Consider the following 21,700-nt stretch of genomic DNA (forward strand, 5'->3'; position numbering starts at 1 on the left):
GGGTGCGTGTTCCCTTCAGCCTTTCTTTTCATTGATACATGTATATAACACAAAATCATCTTGATGGCAAACTTAGAAAAACCACTCTGAGCACCGCTAAGCCAAAAACAAAGCAAAGACCGCTCTCAAGTTCACTACTAGGAGAAGACCGCACCAGTAGCATTTTGGTTTCCGGGGTCCCTGCCCTTCCCCCTCAGCCTGCAGGCAGATGCAGGTTTTCCAGAAGACGGAAGTCCACTATTTCAAAGACACAGTTGGAGCTCAAATGGACAGACGTTTTCCTTTCCTGACTCGGGAAATGTTTACTGTGCTGTCCCAACAGGCTGGCCACCAGTTACGTGTGGCCACTGGGCACTTGAAATGCAGCCAGCGTGGACCAAGCTGTGCTGCAGGTAAAAGTACACCCCGGTTTGAAGACTTGGTAAAATATCTGTAATAATTTTCTGGTATCGACTGCATGTGGAAATGATAATATTTGGGGAAAATTAAGTTAAATAAAATATATCATTAAACTTTAATTCTTTGTTTTTTGTTTGCTTTTTTTTCACGTAGCTGCTAGGAAAGTCTGAATTACACATATGCTCACACGGGTGGCTCACACTATTTCTACTGGACAGGCTGGTCTATTCCTTTCCAGCCCTGGGGACCCTCCAACCCCCCAAAAGTACGGCCGCTGTCCCTGCAGAGGCCTCAGACTGCACAGGGGCTTGGGCATCTCTTGAAGCCTCTCCTAGACCATCCTTCTAGGCCCCCGTAGTCCCTACCACATTGCTGGGGGCGGGAGGGGGAGACATTTAGATAATGGAGCCAGGCTTTGCTACGGAGCTCTGTTTCCCCACAGATGTCACCCCAGTGGTCTTGACAGACCGTGTTCCCTCTTGGATAGCCAGGACACTCTGCCTGCAGAATGTTGCCAAGAGTATTCTGTAAGAGTATCATTCTAATACACCTTTACTCAAACTTTCTTACCTAATTATATTTTATTAGATGTTTTAGCAAACAAAGTAATGAAAACTTGAGCAGGTGCAACAATCCAAAGCTACACACAGCACAATTTAACTCTCCCCTGCCTATCGCCCGATCTCCCCACGCAAACTTCCCTGGCCTTCTCTATGCTCATATGAACACTATCTTTTAAGGTATTTTTAGAGAGCCCTAGCTTTACACTTTTCCATGAAGTCGTTTAGGTAAGAATGGTGCCATCTTTGGGGCGCCTGGATGGCTCAGTCGGTTGAGCATCCGACTTTGGCTTAGGTCATGATCTCGCAGTTTGTGAGTTCGAGTCCCACGTTGGGCTCTGTGCTGACATCTTGGAGCCTGGAGCCTGCTTCGGATTCTGTGTCTCTGCCTCTTTCTGCCCCTCCTCTACCTGTGCTCTCTCTCTATCAAAAATAAAGAGAATGTAAAAAAAAAAAAAAAAAAAAAATTTAAAGAATGGTGCCATCTTTATTTCCCCCAAATCAGGGGAAGTAAAAATGAAAGAAAAAAGTACTTGGAAGTAGGCACCAGAACTTATGGAACTCCGTGTGAACTGCATTTGCTTCTGGGTTTCAAGATCCTCTCACCAAACCAGTGGCGCTGAGCTCACTTGGATGCCTGTTCCTGGGAGGCGGGCACCCGGGCCACAAATCACGTGCTAACGGGAGCTAACTTGGGCCGGCATGTTACACACCTCCAGCAAAGACTCGAAAACTGGAAATAATCCCCGGCATTGTGAAATCTTAAGGCACTACACTAAATTTGTTAAAGACTAACATCTAATCTGCTAAACCACTGACGTCACGAAGACCATGAGGCGGTGAATCGTAGTGAGACCAGCTCCTGAGAGCCTGCCCCTATAGTCTCTGCCTTGCCCACCTTGGTGAGTTCTGAAATACCAGGAATGGACGAGCAGGGAGGCTTGGAGGAAGGTCACAGCAAGAGAGCAAAGAGCGGAGAGACAGAACAGAGATAGAACCGGTGCCTCACTGCTCTGGAGTAATCCAGACCTGCCCGGCAGGGGATACAATAAACACCCCAGGGACCGGGCCCTGCAAGGATGGCACAGGTCTGGCTCAGGGGGCAGCCTCTGGACATGTTCCTTCACCTCCAGGGGATGGCTCCTGTGGGGTCTGGGCCAGAACCCTCAGAGCTGTGGACTTGCCGAGGAGAACCGGAAACGAGATTTGTATGTGTCACCTCCTGACCTTTAGTGCTGACAGCTAACTCAAAGAAAAAGAAATAAATAAAACCTCTGTGGGGCTGAACAAACACATCTGTGGGCCAGGTGTGGCCTGCAGATCACCTCTGCCCCTGGGCACTGGGCACCACGGTCAGAACAAGGCCCCTGAGTCAGGCGGTCTGGGCTCAAATTCTGCGAGCTCAGCTCCTTCCTGCCTGTGCGTCCTTGGGCAAGTTGCTTCACCTCCCTTGGCCTCGGTTTCCTCATCTGCAAAATAGGGGTCATAATCAATCTTTCCTCCTTCCTAGCCTCACTGCCAAGATTAAATCCCAACACGTTTGGAACAATGCCCGGCACAAAACGCACTGCAGAGTCAACCAACAGGGCCACCTTCAAGCAAGCCCCAGTCACAGGACCGTCACAGGACCGTCACAAGCCCCGACCCCTCCCTGAACAGACAGCGCCCACCGGGAAGGACTCAGGCGGGGCTCTGCCCTTTCCCCCACTCCCACCAGCGGGACGGAGAAGTCATGCAAGGGTGGTACCCAGAAGCCAGCCCTGAGGATAGAGCAACACAGCCCACGGACCCTCTGGCTCCTGCCTGGCACCCCCGTCTGTACCCTCTCATGAGGCTAAGAAGGGCAACAGGGTTAGATAAAGCAAGGAGCCCTCTGCCTCCCGCAGCCCCCAGCCAGGGAGCATGCGGCACTGGGTAATGTGTATAACACCTCAAATTCCAAAACCACGCGCCCTTCTGTGACCATGCCGGGGGGTGCGGTCACCTAAAATCAAACTTGTCTTGCCAAGAGGCACTTAGGAGTCCCTCTCTCCCTGTCGACTGCAAAGTCCTTTCGGGAGAGTTTTGTCTTTACATCCCCACCAGGATCCCCTGCGGCCAGGTCTCAGTGCTAGGGAACTCGCCGGGTTCCGCGGCCTGGCACTATCACAGCCCCTCCAGAGTCCAGCTCGGGACCGCTCCTGCGCGGCTCCAGAGGACTCGACCGACAGGTCGGTGCTGACTGCTGCCCAGCAATGGGAGCGGGTGGCCACCTTGGCCCTGGGACAGCCCATCAGGTGACCGCGGCTCAACTCCAATGGCCGGTGCAGGTACCCTGACGCAGCCCTGCCTGGGGCAGGCAGGTCCCAACGGTCTCTAGAGACACAGAGTGCGCTCGTACCGTGCACCCGGCAGTCAGCACACCACTGGGGCTGGCAGGGTTAAGTCAGAAACTGGAACTGCCAGCTGAGAGGCAGAGGAGACACAGGACGCCCGGCAACCATGCAGTAGAGCCACAGGAAGGGAACCCAGGGAGGGCATGCTGCCAAGGAAGCGACGTGGCAGCAGTGGCAGGGGATGCTTTGGCCAAGCGCTACTGGGTAAGGAAACGGCGAGGGCTGTGGGGGGCTTCGGAAAGGGGAGCGGCAAGGACAGGCAGCGAGGCTCAGAGGGGCCTTGCCACTCAGAGCAGAGGGAAGTGAGACTGGAGTGAGTCCACATCTTCCCAGGCCCCAAGGATCTGGATTCTATCTTACAGGCTAGAAACAATGCCAGCAGGGAGGAAGGTCTTCAATGAGGAGATGTTATTTCAGGACACCTGGGAGACAAGGCTGGTGGGGGGAGGGCAGATGAGGGAAGAGCCCCAGGGCCAGGGGCCAGGCCCAAGGGCACCGAGGAGCTGAACTGGGGGGACAGAGGCCCAGGTGTTAACAAAAGGGTAAGATCTGTGCAACTATGGGCTTCTTGACCACAGCTGCCTGAGGACAGCGAATGGAGCCCCAGCACTGCCATGTTTTAACATGACTGAATGGAAAGTTCTGGAAGCAATGTCATCCAGCAGCTTCTCTGAGACATGAGGCGCCAAGACTGATTTGGCTCCTTCCCTAGGGCATGTTTTTGTTCTTCTTGCAAAAAGGCAAAGTTGGAGCACCTGGGTGGCTCAGTCGGTTAAGCATCCAACTCTGGTTCAGGTCATGATCTCACGGTTCGTGAGTTCGAGCCCTGCATCGGGTTCACTGCTGTCAGCACAAAGCCTGCTTCAGATCCTCTGTCCCCTTTTCTCCCTGCCCCTCCCCCTTTTGCATTGTCTCATTTCTCTCTCTCTCTCTCAAAAATAAATAAACATTAAAAAAAGAGAGAGAGAAAAGTTGGGCTTGAAGAACTTACAGAGAAAGGAAATGAAGGCTATGAAGGCTCAAAAGTCCTACAGAGATTTCAGAGCTTCAGACCCTGAAAAACTAAGTTTGAAAGAAAAAAGTATGAAACCTAATCTCAAGACACATCTGCGTGTACCTCAGCCCTAAGACAGCTGTAGAGTAGCCACTGAGGTGGGCTGCACTTGGCCTGAGGGACCCGCAGAGACAGAGGGCCCAAGGCAGGAGGCTGAGATCCCTGACCGTCCACTGGCCACGTGACTTCTGGGAAGTCTCAAAACAAGAGGTGAGCTGTGGCTTCTGCTTTTGCAAAAACAGGTAAACATACCAATCCACGTTACAGACCTTCAGGAGAAATGCATGGAAAGGAGCTTCGTAAACCACACATCTCACAAATATCTAGTTGAGAACGATAGTGTCACAATCCTGGGGGCGACCCAGCAAGCACACAGTGAAGAAGGACACTGTGGGGGTGGGGGTGGGGATGGGATAGTAGGAAGGAAGGGGTGATGCTATTATCAAGTCGCATGCCTTAAGATTAGATTAAGTCACATGCTAAGGTACAGATGTCTTTAGCAGTTTTCCTGAAGATCCTTCCCTATATCCCCTGACCTCTGGTGACTCCTGCCCCAGAAGGGTATAGAGCATGATCCTATTTGTGCATTTCCATCTGCTCTGGCACAGAAGGGAGTGGCCAGAGAGGCCTTGCACAATATGGAGCTGAGCAGCTCCCCCAGGACACTTCAAGGTTCACAGATGTGGGGAGCCACGAATTTTCCATCTTAGTTCAGTTTGTGATCATAGACTGGGTACCCAAAGGCTGGGACAAGGTTGAAAAGAACTGGCCACTTTCCTTCCTCAACCTGACCCCCCTGAAGGAGCAGGGACCCCCTTCTGCTGCTCAGAGGACCCATGGTCAGGGCTGGGCTGCCTCACAAAGCCCGAAAGGTTAGGAGCCCCACTCCGTACAATGAGTGCCTGCTTATTTGACTCGCAGACAAATAATAGAGCTTTTTTTTTCTTTTCCATTTAAAAAACGTATTTACCCAACAGATACAAAAATACTGATTCGAAGGGGTACACGCACCCCTCACTGTTTATAGCAGTATCATCAACAACAGCCAAACTATGGAGAGACCCCAAATGTCCACTGACTGATGAATGGATATAGAGAATGTGTTGTATATATACAATGGAACATTACTCAGCCATCAAAAAGAATGAAAGCTTGCCATTTGCAATGATGTGGATGGAGCTAGAGTGTATTGTGCTAAGCAAAATAGGTCAATCAGAGAAAGACGATTACCGTATGATTTCACTCATATGTGGAATTTAAGAAACAAAACTGATGAACATATAGGAAGGGGGCGGGGAGAGAAGAGAGGGAAACAAACCATAAGAGACTCTTGATGATACAGAACAAACTATGGGATGATGGAGGGAGGCAGGTATGTGTGAGATGGGCTAGATGGGTGGGGGATACTAAGGAGGGCACTTGTTAGGATGAGCGCTGGGTGTCGTATGCAAGTGATGTATCACTGAATTCTACTCCTGAAACCAATATTACACTGTCTGTTAACTAAAACTTAAATGAAAAAAAAAAAAAAAATGCAGGTTACCAAAAAACCGGAAAATAAGGGCGAAGGAAAGGTATTAAAATTTACCCATAGTCGGGTACCCCAAGAAGGCCTTTCTCCCACACAGACTTGTGTGTGTGTGACAAGGTCATCGTGGGGTGTCTGAGAGCGTTTTCCATCTCCTGCAGGTTGGCGGGGTTCCCCCGGGCCCTGACACGATGACGGTCTTCTGGCCTCAGGGCAAACAGGCCCGCAGACTGGGAAGGGTGTCCGGTGTGAAGGCAGCGCAAGAGGGGAAGAGCCACGCTCAGCGACAGCAGTGCACCCACCAAGTTCCAGCGGAAGCACGACGTTCTGGAGCGTGTGCAAACGGGCATCTCGCGCTCCCCGTCGGTCCTTGGTTCCTCTGGGGCCAGCCCACGCCATACTAATCTGGACTCACCTCTAGGCACTGGGACAAAAAGAGCTGTCCTAAAAGTGTAACTTCACGCTCCCAGCCGAGGTATGCCAGCAAAGACCGACTCCGAGGGCAAAAACAGATTTTCAAGAAACCCCCACCATGTACACAACACACTTCCTGTAAGAGGGACGCAGCATTCCTGATAAACACCATGCACGAGTCCTGAGGGACTCTCCGAGAGCGAACCAGCGGAGGCCTGCAACCAGGCTGCACGCACCCAGGAGCTTTCGTTCTGGGGAAATTTCCACTTCTCTGTGGCTCCCCGAGTTCCCTCTTCTGCAAACAACAATAAAAGAATCTGCGCCTTTTGTTTCATAAGTAAGCGTCTTCTCCTTATTCCACACCTGGGTTTATAACGCTCCCCTCAAGTGGTCACCATCTCGACAGCACCACGTGAAGAGTCAAGTCAGGTGGAAGGTGCTGGAAAACGCTCACGTGGGCCTCTCAGCACTCTGAGCGAATTGTAAATCGTGAAGTGTCTTTGGGGAGCGATGCAGCACTGTGCTCCTAAACTGAAAATGGACCCGTCTTTTCACTTAGCAACTGCGTATCGACGTAGTTACTTTGCAGAGACACACTACAATATACGTACATGACTGTGGCATTAATTTTAGCAGCAAAAAAGCTGCATGCTGGTTAATGCCATTTAAATAAGTAAACGATACATTCATGCTATGGGACAGGATACAGCAGCAGCAGCCCTGTAGGTACAATACAGAAAGATGTCACTGGTACCCTGGTACACAAAGCAAGCAAGCTCCAAGGCTGTGCGCACCGCAGGCCGCAACTGTGTGTGCCAAAGCGATGAGCGGAATGGCTCCCAGGCTCCCCCATGAAAGGGAGGGAGTGGAAAGACTTTCGGTTTTCACCTTCCATGCTTCTATGCTGTTTGTACTTTGTTTGCTGGAAGCACACATTTATACGCTAATAAATTTTAAAAGCGTGGATTAGGAAGGCAGGTGTTCACTGTCAGATCCAGCCACGGACAAGTGGTAAAAACCTGCCACACGGCCCTGATTTGCTCTTGTAGGAGAAACAGATCAGAAGGCCTGGAAGAGTTCCAACTGGGGCCTGCAGAAGCGTGTCCTGTGCCCGCCTCCACACCTGCCTGGTCTCTCTCTGGGGTGTCTGTCAGCAAGGACCCTGCTGGGCCCACCTGGTGACAATTGAGGACACAACCCTGTCTGTGGTGCCCCCCAGCTCCGGGGCAGGTTCTGCTGCTGATCTGTCGTGCGTCATGGGCCAGCCACAGGCTCCACGATTTCACTTGTCACATAGCACTGGGATACGGAGGACGACGAGGAGCTCACCCCCACCCCACTCAGGACGCAGGCAGACAGAACGAGGCACTGGGTGAGCTGCGTGGTGCCAACATGATGCTGCAAAGACATGCTCATTTTTACAGGCTGCCTGGCCTCCTCCTGGTGGCTCTGGTCTAGAACAGCACTGTCCTAACTGACTGCACTGATGGAGACGCTCTTCCCTGCACTGTCCAGCAAAGGCAGCCACTGGCCACAGGGCACTGTTGAGCACTTGGAATGTGGTGAGCGCAACTGAACCAGTCATTTGACTGACTTTTGATCATTCTGAATGCTACCTGAGATAGCCCCCATGTGACCAGCCCTAGACTTCTAGCTCTCTGGTGCCCACGGTTAAAACTTCACGGCCCTAGATCCCTCCCTGACCCAAGTTCAGGTCTCCTCTATTTGGAGAAGGAACTCCTTTCCTGGCCTGCTCCACACCTACTCTCCAGGCATCTCCCCTAGCTGAGGCCGCTCACATCTCCACGCCCCCGAGTTTCTAGATGCCTGGGGCCACCCAGCCCAGCCCGAGCTGTGCTCTTGAGTGCACAGGGCCATGGAGAAGCTGGCGGTGGGCAGGCCCTGGACAGAAATACAGAAGCTCCACCCCAGCTAGTGGGCAAGGAGGTCAAAAGCAGGCAGCCGGGGCTGACTGCAGCATCTCGAGCAAAGGAAGGAACACGGGACATGCAGTATGACTGCATGAGAGGAATGTGGCCTGCTTCCCATTCAGCAACACGGTCATGGCCACAAGATCACCGCCATGGATTCTCAATGTGAGTCAGATCAGTTCTAGAATGCTAAACATGTATGAGATATCATCACAACGGAAGAGTGAGTGAGCCCTATTCTATCATACTCCATTTGGAAAATCCATGCCGTCCATAGACACAGGTCGTGGCTAAATGAAAACATGGAAAGAAATCAGCATTCTGGACAGTGGGAATATGGCTGCAAATGACTGAAGGCTCTCAGAGTGGAGAAGGGCCTTGATGGCTAGTCACTGACATCTGACTTGGGAGTCGTCTTCAGAGCAAGCCCCAAACCGCATGTCTATATTTGGGAGTGCCAAACACCCAAACACCCAAAGCACACACTTCACTTACTCTACCCTCAGGTCCAGAGTCCTTTACAGACAGACAAGAACTGCAAAGCTGCCAGAAGCCAGGCATCATGGAGACACCCACCTTGCCCTGTGCCATCCTGGCAGTGACTCAGGGGTCCTTACTACCTGCTCCCCACCCCCCACCCCCTCACCAAGTGTGGTCCTGGAAACAACAGCATCAGCATCTCCTAGGAGCTGGTTAGAAATGCAGAGTCTCAGGCTCTACCCAGAACTGTGAGTCCAACTCTTTACCTTAACAAGTCCCCCAGGGGATCCAACTGCATAGAAAGTTGGAGAAGCAATGCACTTGGGCATATCCCCACTACTTCTGAACACACAGATTATTTCAGGATCTTCCTGGTGTTGGTGCAGGGAGTGGCCTGCATCTACCCTGGGGGTGGGGGTGGGGCTTCAAGATGGCTTTACACCCCAACCACAGCAGGTGGAGATCACATGACAAATTACATTCAGGAAAATGACAAATTACAAGACAGTTTTTTCCCCATGTCTCTAGGCTCTCAAACCCCCTGAAGAATAAAGAAATTCGCCTTTCAGGTGTCCTCTCAGCTGCACATAATACCCTGTGTGGCTGGGTTTTCATTCTGGGTCTGATGATCCTGTGTGGTTGCTTTTGTGGCCCAGTGCCCCATACTGGCCTTTGTGATTTTCTCATTGCAACCTTGGAGTGGCGTCAGGCCTCCCGATATCTGGGCTGATTAATATTAATTTTGGCTGCCTTTGATATTTTCTGGGGTTTGATTTTTTTTCAATTAAATCTAATTTATCCAGACCTTACATGTTTAGAGGGATCCATAAGCAGACTCTTCCAAATCTTGAACATGTTGCCCAAGATCAGAACATTTCTTCTTCCCACTGAAATGAGGCTGCCTCCCCTCACTGAAGTTCTCAGATATGACAGTCTGCCTCAGGACCATTTTATTCTCTGACCTGTCTGTCCTTGGGCCAGCACCCTAACCTGTAATTACAATGGCATGGGAATATGTTCACACATCAGACACAACTGGCTTCCCAAAAGCCGCTTAAAAAAATCTATCCAATATTCCAACCTATTTTCCCCTCCAGATGGGACTTTTAGAATAGTTTTGTCAAGTTAAAGGCGGGAGTCGGCAGGGGAATCCCATTGAAATTTTGGCTAGAATAATTTTAGTAATAACTGTCATTTTATCCATAATATTTAACCTCTGGAATTTCTTTTCTCTGTTCAAATTTTCTCTTAGGCCAGTAAGGTGCTGTGTGGGTTCATACAGGTCAGAAAGTTAGGTCTTCCTCCTAACAAGGTTCTCTATTTCTGGCTTATTAGTACCACTTGCCTTCCTTCCTAAAGTACCACATTTCTATTTTGTGCCTTGTTTCAGATGCCTAAAGCCAAACATGGTAACAATGGCCACAGGACATAGGTCACGGGACACAGGAAGCTCTATTCTGAACACACCTGATGCTTTACAGAAAACAGGCCACTTCTCAGTTCCATCCCTGTCCTCATGTCTCAAATACCCTGTTCCTGGGTCAAGTGGAACATCAACTTAAAGACAAGGCAGCAAGCCTTTCCTCCGGCCTGCAGAGGCAGACGGAGGCTGAACATTTGGATTTTCAGAGGGCTTTGAGAGGCTGGCCTCACCTGTGGGGGCCAGGTGGGCTCATCTTTGATGCTCAGCAGGAGCCTGAAGCTGCTCACACAGCACAGGTCCCCTCATAAGGAACTGGGTGCTGCCTGAACAAATGCCCCCCCAAAAGGTGGGGGAGGAGGAAACCTGAGAAAAGGTAATGCATCTCCACAAGAGGCAAGAAAGGGAAACCCAGCTAAGAACATAGGGCCTTGTGCTGGATAGCCCCTATCCAGCACAAGGCCCAAACATCTCAGACCCCCTAAGATACCTCGGTAAGACAAATGCAATTAATTATCCAAATCAACTAATGGCTAGTCAAAGATATTAAAAAGAAAAAAAAAAAGGAAGAAAGAAAGAAAGAAAAGAAAACAGAAGACTGCCATATCAAATGAGTGATGAACAGGAAACAGGAACTCACTGGCCCAATTTCTATAATGCACACTAAAAACGTAACAGAAAATTACCGTTCTGTATTGTACATATATAAAATGGTCCACTAAGTAACTGGGATAGGGAGTTGGGAAGAGGAAAAACTGGGGATGGGGGTGGATGCCATTATTAACCTTAAGAACATCCTACCATTAGTCATTCAACAAACATACAGAAACGAGTACCAGGTGAGGTAAGCAACAAACAGCCTGGCAGAACATACTCAGACATCTAAGAAAGATTTGCCAAGACACAGAAGTGTTTCAGATTGCGTGATGGATGGAATTACTATTCCTAATTCCTCACCATTCCTTGTACTCACATACTCACACCTCTTACAACATCACTTAGCAGTCCCTCCCACTGGAGACAGTACACTTCCTACCCCTTGACTCTGGCTCAGTCACATGACTTGCTCTGGCCAATAGGATACTGGTTTGACATGTGCCCTTTTACAGCTCTACTGTAACCAGGAGAAGGACCTCTACCCTCCAGAATCCCTGAAGCCTCAGCCTGGGCCCCAGAATGAACACATATGGAACAGACCTATGGTCGATCTACAGCAAGAGGCCGAATGTAGTTAAACTGCAGCGTGAAGCAGAGCCACTCAGCTGAGACAACCCAGATCAGTCTACTTTCAGCCAATTCAACAGAAGCACGAAAAAGAATAAATGACTGCTGGTGTAAGTCACTGAATTATGGGATGTTTGTTACACAGCTTTGTTGTAGCAACAGCTAACTGATACATATGGCTCCCCCAAAGGGACTCCATAAGCTACTAAAAGATCGCTTTTCCCTTCCAGTTCACAGAGAAATCAGAACTACTTACCAGGCTCACCTTTCTTCTTTGAACCAGACTTCTTCTTTGCAGGAGCCTCTTGCTTTGGTGCCTCTTGGCTCTGGACCATATCTGCATTTTTGCCTTGGATAGGAGCTGACTCTGTCCTTTTACCCTGATTGGCAGATGTATCCGCCTTTTTGCCCTGGTTGGGGGACCCTTCTGACTTTTTGCCCTGGGTCGGGGTTCCCTCTGCCTTTTTGCCTTGATTGGGGGCCCCCTCTGCTTTTTTCCCCTGGCTTGCAACAGCCTCTGCCTTTGTGCCCTGACTAGCAACTGAATCTGCCTTTTTACCCTGATTCTGGGCCCCCTCTGCCTTTTTGCCCTGATTCTGGGCCCCCTCAGCCTTTTTGCCCTGATTCTGGGCCCCCTCGGCCTTTTTGCCCTGGTTGGGAGCCCCCTCTGCCTTTTTGCCCTGGTTGGGAGCCCCCTCTGCCTTTTTGCCCTGGTTGGGGGTCCCCTCTGTCTTTTTGCCCTGGTTGGGGGCACCCTCAGCCTTTTTACCCTGGTTTGGGGTTCCCTCCTTTTTGCCCTGGTTGGGGGCTCCCTCCGCCTTTTTGCCCTGGTTCTGGGCCCCCTCCGCCTTTTTGCCCTGGTTCTGGGCCCCCTCTGCCTTTTTGCCCTGGTTGGGGGTCCCCTCTAACTTTTTGCTCTGGTTCTGAACCACTTCCACCTTTTTCCCCTGATTGGGGCTCCTGTCTGCCTTTTTACTCTGGTTTGGGGTCCCCTCCTCTTTTTTACCCTGGTTTGAGGCCCCCTCTGCTTTTTTGCCCTGATTCTGTGCCCCCTCTGCCTTTTTGCCCTGATTATGGGTCCCTTCTACTTTTTTGCCCTGGTTGGAAGCTCCCTCTGCCTTTTTGCCCTGGTTGGGGGCCCCGTCTGTCTTTTTGCCCTGGTTGGGGACCGCTTCTGTCCTTTTGCCTTGGTTTGGGGTTCCTTCTCCCTTTTTACTCTGATTCTGGGCCCCTTCTGCCTTTTTGCCCTGATTCTGGGCCCCTTCTGCCTTTTTGCCCTGATTCTGGGCCCCTTCTGCCTTTTTGCCCTGATTCTGGGCCCCTTCTGCCTTTTTGCCCTGATTCTGGGCCCCTTCTGCCTTTTTGCCCTGGTTGGGAGCCCCCTCTGCTTTTTTGCCCTGGTTGGGGGTTCCCTCTGCCTTTTTGTTTTGGTTCTGGACTCCCTCTGCCTTTTTGTTCTGGTTCTGGGCTCCCTCTGCCTTTTTGCCTTGTGCAGTGCCAGTGGCTGGGGTACTGGCCTTGGCACCCACTGGGGGCACAACCACCATAGGCACCTCTTTGGGAGCAGTTTCCAAGATGGCAGCCTTGGAGGTAAGAACTTGGATAGAATTCACTACAGAACTAACTGCTGGTTCCACCTTTGCTACTTTTTTCTCCTTTTTCTTTTTGTCCTTAGGGGAGGAGGCCAGCTTCTCTTGGGGCACAGCTGGTACTGGGGCTACAGGGGCAATGACCACGGGGGGCTGGACTGGAGTTGGAGCCACGGCCACTGCAGGTGCCCGCACAGGATCTTTGAGAAGGATGGTCACGTTGGGGGCTGGCTCATGATCAGGTATCTTCCCATTGGGTTTCTCTTCCTTTTTCTTGGTCTTTCCTTTCTTCTCCACTGTTTTCTCCTTCTTTTTCTTCTCCACTTTCTGGTGGTGCGTTTTCGCCATCTCCTTGCGCTGGTTGGCTAGGGCTTCTTCATATGACGTTTCCTTCATGGAGAAGGTGGACACCAGGAAGATGCCGATGGCAGAAACGACCATGAATCCACCAAAGACCACAACCCCCAAGGTCTGAGTGTCGTAAATATCCATCCTGGCTTGCTTTCCTTTCACCTGCCAAATACATACATGTAGGTTACTTTTTGTACAAACAGAGGCATTTGACAGTTTCCATCCTCACCCCTGCCCCCAAACTTAAGGTTTTGCTAATCCTTCAGACTGATAAGTCAAAGAAACAAATCCAGACAATCTCTGATGTCATCCATTCCTTCCTGCACCTCTTCAGGAGTGAGTTTTTATGCAAGATATGAGCAGCCCCTACTAGTGCTAGGATAGGAAGTGGCAGAGAAATGGCAGAGTACAGGTGTGGACACATAATACCCTGGAGACTCAGAAGCCACAATCACAACTCAAGAGATTCTCCACCGTGGGGGTCAAAGATGCACATCAGCATGAGCACGGGCGAGACAATGGGGAGTGGTGAGGACTGGAGCATGAATGCCCCAGTAAACTAGGGGGACAGTGTCACCCAGCCATTGCTAATTATTGTAGAAATGTTGAGTGCTGTGTTGAGAGATCTGCTTTTTCACACGAGGCCAGAAATCTTTTTTTTTTTTTTTCCTCCTCAAAATGAAATCGACTGATTTAAAAAAATACCATGTGAACCAAATCAAGTACTTCTGCAGGCTTTCGGCTGCATGCGTTCTGGCCAGCAGCCCCTGGCCCTCTAGCTCTACTTTGCTGCCTTCCTTTCCCTCTTCCCCAGTGCTGACAGACACAACGACCGAGCGTCAGAGACAAAAAACCTTCACAATCCTGAAAAGTGATCAAGAAATTGTTGAGGAAAAAATGGCCTTCAGGATAAGCTCCTAAAGAGTTGCTGAAGCTGCAATGTGCACAACAGGAAACAGGAAGTCCTGGAAAGCCCACCAAAGAAGAGACCTCATGTTTGGAATTTCACAGCCACAGGCTGCAAACAGTGGGGGTAAATGGTGTCACCAGACCCAATCCTCACCCCAGGGAGGGAGCCTTTTGCCTGATGACACTCCAAACAAACCAAGAGGATGAGCCACTTCTTTTCGCTGCCCCTGGACCAGAGTCCACGACTTCCGGGCTGCCAGCCCAGGCTGGGTCTGACTTCAGTGAGGAACCCCAAGAGAGTTACTTATTTGGGTGTGGTCAACTTTTATCAGCTAATTTTGATGTGACTATCACATTCCCAGTCCCCTGCACAGATCCTAGCCCCCCTTAAGAGGAGCAGCGATGGAATTAGTGAACAGAACACAAGTATAAGAAGGCAGGTAAGGGGCCTTGGGTGGCTCAGTCAGTTAGGTGTCCTCCTCTTGATCTCGGCTCAGGTCATGATCTCATGCTTCGTGAGATCGAGCCCCATGTCAGGCTCTGAGCTGACAGCATGGAGCCTGCTTGGGATTCTCTCTCTCTCTCTCTCTCTCTCTCTCTCTTTCTCTCTCTGCCCCTCCCCCACCTCTCAAAAATAAACTTGACCAAAAAAAGGTGAGTCGGGGAAGGTGGGTCAAGAGGAAGGAGGGAACAGAAGGGTCAACAAGCCCCGCTCCCTGGCATGACCACTGCCTCCCAAATCTCTAGACCCTGGGGTAGGCTGGGTCCAGGCTTGCCAAGGGCTCAGAAGTAGAGATTTGTCCTCCACTGGGAGCAGGGGAGGGCAAGAGGGTGGGGATTTCTTAACAATCATGAAATCCAAATTTTGACATTAGGGCATTTTATTTTATTTTATTTTTTATTTTTTAATGTTTATTTTTGAGAGAGAAAAAGAAAGAGAGAGAGCGTGAGAATTGTGTAAGGGCAGAGAGAGAGAGGGAGACACAGAATCTGAAGCAGACTCCAGGCTCTGAGCTGTCAGCATAGAGCCCGACGCAGGGCTCAAACCCCCGAACCATGAGATCATGACCTGAGCCAAAGTTGGATGCTTAACCGACTGAGCCACCCAAGTGCTCTAACATTAGGGCATTTTAAAGAAGGGACTAAGAAGAGATTGTTCTAAATGCCTCAGCATTAGGTTTGAGGGAAAAAAAAATCACTCATCACAGAATACACACACAATTTCACTGTGGCTTTCTAAATAAGCTCTCTGCAGGAACAGGATTTAAGGTACTCATGACAAAAACTCCACAGCATGTGCTCCCCCCGCGGTGACTACACCAGCTGCAGGCTATGACATTTACTTCTCCCAGACTGTCACCTTTATCGCAGCTGTGACTGCCGCAAGCCAACTCTGAGGTGGGCTCATGGAGCTTTCAAATCCTGGGCAAGTGGATTCTGACCTCTGGCCGTGGGTTCTGACGGCGTGAGCCACAGCCAGGCACCCTCAAGAGAGGCTGTCCCAAATTAGCCTTTCCAGGAACACACTCACAAGCGAGGTGTGACACTGCACCCTGTTCAGTCCCAGAAGGAATCCAGTGGGTGGGAGGGCAGGGACACGAAGGCCTGGAACGTTCTACCATCAACTTCCATTTCTTGGTGGGCATCGACCAACCAAGACTCTAGGTCCTCACGAGGAGCTCTCAAAACTTCGCCGACATGGACACATTCAGGTACAAAGATCACATTGTAATCAAACGTATTTAATCTATTCAGATGACAAAAATCCTCTGAAACACTCCCTTCCCTCCCCCATACCCCGCTTCTTCAGAGGCAGTGTGAGACCAGGGGCCTGGGTCACTCCATAAGTCCCAGTGGCTTCTCAACAACTGTGCACTCAAAGGGCGGTCTTCCGTGGAGCTGCTGCAGGGTCACCACGCCGACACAGTCACCAGGCTCCCACAAAGCCGGGTCTGTTCCCCGCTGAGCACTGTGGGATCGGTGCGGCCTTGCGGTGTAGGCAGAAAAGCCAAGGTTGAAAAATGTGCCTTGAATCTTACTCAAGCTAGGCAAATACAGGATACAAAAATATACCCTCTGTTAGGAGCGCAGACTTGAGAAAAAGCTAGCTCGGGAGAATATTTTTCCTCCGCAGCACACACAAACGCATGTTTGAGAGGAGCACAAGTGTGTCTTCCAAGTTGTGCAGAACGGGTTGCTCTAAAAAGGAATTACATCCCCACCGCTAATTCCTGAGTTAGAATTTCTTTAAAAGAAATCTTTCACAGGAAAATGAAAAGCCCTAGTCTCGAGAAGTAATACACTGAAACATTTACGGCTCAGGCAGTATTGCCACAAATGGCAAAGAAATCTCAGCGAAAGCCAAGCCAGCCCGCTGGCTGCTCAGCAGAAACGTCGTGGGGAGATCCCACACTCACCGGGGTGATAACGCCAGCGATGCCTTCCAACTGTGCTCTCGGGACCAGCATTCTGGGTGCTTCGCTTCTGAAATCCCCACTGTCCTAAAAGGACTCCCAGTAGGAATGTCCCCCGGGTTTTCCCACTGGGCCAGGCCCCGGAGGTCAAAGAATGAGGCCAGATGTGTGACCACCCACATCTTGTATGGACTGACCACAAAGGACCTGTGTTCTGTCAATTCCAGAAACTTCTGTGAAATATGTGCTTTCACTTAGTATTGCTAGTACACTTGAAAGCGTAGAACAGAGGGGTGTCTGAATGACTTAGCTGGTTGAGCGTCTGACTCAACTTTGGCTCAGGTCATGATCTCACGGTTCGTGAATTCAAGCCCTGTATCGGGCTCTCCGCCATCAGCTAAGAGTCCACTTTGGATCCTTCATCCCTCTCTCTCTCTGCTCCTCCCCTGCTGTCTCTCTAAAATCAGTAAGGGTCTGGAAAGATGGCTTTTCTTCTGTTCCTAGGGGGTAAGGATTCAAGGAACAAAAGTCTGTGGAGGCCCTGAATTCTTTAGACATGGAATACATTTACCAGCTCGTGTGGCCCAACCAACACAGTCCAATTTGGCCAGTTCAAGCCAATTTGGCAATTGAGACTTGGATAGGTTTTGTGAAGATACCCTCAACAGCACCTCTGGGGCTGGATCTCATCACTAACCATCTGCTCTGTCATGGGCCATATGCAGGTGCACAGAGAAGCATGGGGCAGGGATGTGCCTGGTGGATGTCAAAGAGATCTAGTTTCCAGACACCCTTCCTGGGCACAAGGTGACCAGCCAGGCAGGTACAAAACTAAAACAGAGCGACAATAAATCAGAGACCCTAGCAGATATGGCTGCATCAGGACCACCATCACCTAATTTGTTTAAATATTGTAAAAAATATTGTGACCACTCATGTCCTACCACTCAAGCTCTTGTCTCACAGGGACTCTGAAGCAGTGTTGAGCTGGGGGGGGCGGGGGGGCTTACTGGTCCTGGTCTCTTCTCTGAGTTTCCACTTCTGTTAGATGCTGTGTTGACTGTAGGTTTGTAGCAGAAGCATTTTATGAGGTTAAGCTATCTTGTATTCCTAGTCACCTCTTCTTTTCTTTTTTTTTTAACAATTGGGTACTGAATTTTAGCAAATGTTTTTTCTTTATCCCTTGACATTTTCTCTAATCTGAAATGGGTTGAATCACAATAATATATATTCTAATGTTAACTCACAGATGGTTCGTATGGTATAAACGCTTCTTGATGTTGGGCCCTTTCTTTTTTAATGTATCACTAGTTTGGTTTGTTCAATTTTTTCATGTGAGATTTGCATGTGTGCTGCGGAGTGAGAAAACCTAGAGATCATTCTCATGACTCTGTCTTTCTGTGATCTTGGTAGCAAGGTCACTCGAGTCTTACAAAATGAGCTAAGGATGGTCCCTTTCCCCTCTCTTCTCTGTGGGTTTAGAAGAACGTGCCTGCAAAACTGTCAAGATCTGGTGTTTCCAGATCTGTTCTTGGCGGTGGTGGGAGGGGGTAAAGAGTTAACTCTTTCTGCTAATTTTACTTAATTGCTAATTTTATTTTATTTTAACTGCTAATTTTATTTTACTTTTCCACTCAGTTTTATGGAGATATAACTGTCACACAGAACTGTGTAAGTTTGGGGCACCTGGGTGGCTCAGTCGGTTAAGCGTCCGACTTCGGCTTGGATTGTGATCTCGCAGCTCAAGAGTTTGAGCCCCACATTGGGCTCTGTGCTGACAGCTCAGAGCCTGGAGCCTGCTTCGGATTCTGTGTCTCCCTCTTTTTCTGCCCCTCCCCTGCTCACACTCTATCTGTGTCTCAAAATAAATATTAAAAAAAATTAAAAGAACTGTGTAAGTTGAAGGTGTACAGCATAATGACTTATGCATATATTGTGAAATGACTACCACACTAAGTTCAGTGAACCTCCATCATCTCATACAGAGACCAAAACAAGGCAGAAAAAAAAAAAAAGGGAAAAGCAATTTTATCCCTCGGGAGAACTGTTACTCTCTTAACAACTTTCAGACGCCCCACACACCAATGTTAGCTGTAGTCGCCAGCCAAGCCGTCTGGGACCTCCCTAGCACTCGCTTATGTTGTTAACTGGGAGTGTGCATCTTCTGACCACCTTCCTGTGATTCTTCCTACTCCTGCCCTTGGTGACTGCTAGTCATCCCTTTTTCTAGGAGACTGGTTTTGGGGGTTTTTTAGATTCCACATATAAGTGAGATCACACAGAATTTGTGTTCCTCTGACACAACACATTATGTTTCACTCAGCATAATGCCCTCAAGGTCCATAAGTGGCAAGGTTTCCTTTTATGGCTGAATCATAATCTATTGTGTGTGTGCGTGTGTGTTCACAGCACAAACTTCCTTATCCACTCATCTGTCAATGGACACTTAGGTTGTTCCATGTCTTGGCTGTTATAAATTGCTGATTCAATATCAAGGATGATTCCAAACCAGCTTTTGGGTTTGTGATCCAGCATACATAATTTTCATTATTCCTTCCTCTAATCTCTATTGGTTTATTCTGCTCTAACTTTCCAACATGGACATTTATTAATTTTCAGGCCTTTCTTTTTTCTTACAGCAAATATTTAAGGCAACAAACTTCCCTCTAAGTACTGTTGTAGCTACATACTACAAGCTGTAGCACACATACTCACTTTTTTCATGATTGTTCAGTTGTCTTTTCTAAATCCCATAAGATCTCCTAGACTCATGAAATGGTAGTGACCTTAACTTCCCTAACACACGGGGGCTTTAAAATATCACTGATAGTTCTTATTTAACTGTGTTGTCATCAGAGAATCTGTTCTGGGTGATATAGGACAAAGCTTTTAGACCTCTAATCAGGATCTGGAGTCACTAATAATTTTTTACATGACCTAGGACACAGAAACATACATACATATGTGTATATACATATACACAACACTTTCATGAAATAACTCAGTACTACATGTGATACATCAGTATTTTCTATACCATTAAAACATCTGAAAAGGTTTTTCACAATAAATTAAATTGATTTTGAGTCTCACAATAGGTTGGGCCTATACTCTAAAAAATACTAATTGAGGGGCACCTGGGTGACTCAGTTAAGTGTCCGATTTCGGCTCAGATCATGATCTCGCGAGTTTGAGTCCCGTGTCAGGCTCTGTGCTGGCAGCTCAGAACGTGGAATCCACTTCAGATTCTGTGTCTTCCTTTCTCTGCCCCTTCCTGGCTCATGTGCTTGCGCTCTCTCTCTCTCTCAAAGAATAAATAAACATTAAAAAAAAAAATAAAAATACTAATTTAGATGATGATATTCGGTGAGTTTTGCTAGACTGTGGTCAACTTTTATAAATACACGTGTTCTCTATGGAGTGAAGGGCTCTATGTGTATCCTTAGCTTCAGCTTAATACCTTCTATAGACCATTTTTGGCTAATTCAATCTAATAACTATTGAGAGCTTTTAACATTTCCCACCACGTATCATGTATTTATCGGTTTCTCCTGGGAATCTGCCAATTTGGGCTTTATTTGAAGGCCATCTCATTAGGTGAACATCAGATCAGCATTGTTACATCTTCTTGATAAAGTATCTGCTATTCCCCACACCCCCCCCATTACATAGTGACCTTCTTTATCCCTAATAATGAACTTTTTTTTTTTTAATCATTAAAGTCTAGCTTGTCTGATTATTTAAAAAGTTATACCAACATTTGGGAGGTTAATACTGACCTAGAATCATTTTCTATTCTTCACTTCCAACCTTTCTGTGTTCATATGTTTTAAGTAGAACTCTTAAAAATAGCATAAAGCTGGATTTTATTTTAAGACCAGTGTAGCAATTTGTCTTTTTAACTGGTAGGTTTAATTCATCAACGCCTATTGTGATTTCCTATATAATTGGACTCACTGAAACCTTGATTTTGTCATTCCTATTTATAATACTTTCTTGCTTATTCTCCTCCCACTCCCTTTATTTCTGCATCCTATCAGGCTATTTAGGTTTTATCTTCTTTTCCTCTATGGTGTTTAGAACTTATACATGCTACTGCTTTTTTTTTTTTTTTTAATGAGTACTGAAATTATCATTAAAATGTGTTTTACTCTTCCATTTTCCTAGCATATATACTTGACCTGATTTCCCCGATGCCTCCAGCCACTTCCCCAACAGCCAAAGAACTGTGGAAGGCCTGAAGTCTGGTGCCCATCCATCTGACATGAGCCCCTTTTCCGACTTGGCACACCCCACTTCTCCATCACACACACCCCAGAATGACTCAAACGACCCAAAGCGACTTTTGTCTCAGACAGCTCATGTTTGCATTCCCCAAATGTTTACCAATTTCTTTGTTGACCACTGCTTCCTGCGCCTCACTCCCTTCTTATTGGGTCATTCCAAAGTACATCCTTGACTAGCTCTTTCAACAAGGATCCATTCTGGATCAACTTTCTCAAGTCCTCATAGACCCGCAATAATATCGTTATTCTACTCATGCTCTTCGTGAGTGGATTAACGGAGTGCAAAATTCCCTGCTGACTGTCCTTGTCTCTTACCACTTTGAAGATATTATTTTATCTGTCTTCTGGCTCTTTTGGGGGGAGGAGGAGTTACTATTGAGAAACATGCTACTGATCTGTTGTTCCTTTATGACATCTTAAAAAAATCTCTCACAACTTTTAAGATTCATCTTTGGAGTTCTAAGGATTCAACAAAATATTTTTTAAGATTATTTATTTTGAGAGAGAGGGAGAGAGAGGCAGAGAGAGAGAAGCCCAAGTAGGCTCTGTGCTATAAGCCAACGCAGGACTCGAACTCACAAACCGTGAGATCATGACCTGAGCCAAAATCAAGAGTTGGACACTTAACTGACTGAGCCACTCAGGCACCTGTCAAGAAAATATTTTTAGGTGTATATCTTTATTTATCTTATTCAGGCTCATTGTGCATTCTGAGGTTGAGGGCTCATGCTTTTCAAAAATTCCAGAAAATCCTGGGCCACTTTGT

General features: G+C 48.3%; 1 protein-coding gene and 1 long non-coding RNA gene across 3 annotated transcripts in view; one reads left to right on the forward strand and one right to left on the reverse strand.

Annotated features, from left to right (window-relative positions):
• Nucleotides 1-21,700, reverse strand: part of RRBP1 (ribosome binding protein 1) — a 65,143-nt gene that overhangs the window by 27,839 nt on the left and 15,604 nt on the right. For both annotated transcript variants that reach the window (XM_023251493.2, XM_023251490.2), the window contains exon 2: nt 11,642-13,487. In XM_023251493.2, coding sequence (XP_023107261.2) covers nt 11,642-13,466 — 1,825 coding nt within the window. In that variant the 5' untranslated portion in view covers nt 13,467-13,487. The remainder of the gene's footprint in view (nt 1-11,641; nt 13,488-21,700) is intronic.
• Nucleotides 8,473-11,499, forward strand: LOC123384376. The gene is made up of 3 exons (XR_006595395.1): nt 8,473-8,989; nt 10,132-10,537; nt 11,271-11,499. It is a non-coding gene; the product is annotated as an uncharacterized LOC123384376 (long non-coding RNA).

This window comes from Felis catus, chromosome A3 (assembly GCF_018350175.1).
Source record: "Felis catus isolate Fca126 chromosome A3, F.catus_Fca126_mat1.0, whole genome shotgun sequence".
NCBI classification, from domain to species: domain Eukaryota; kingdom Metazoa; phylum Chordata; class Mammalia; order Carnivora; family Felidae; genus Felis; species Felis catus.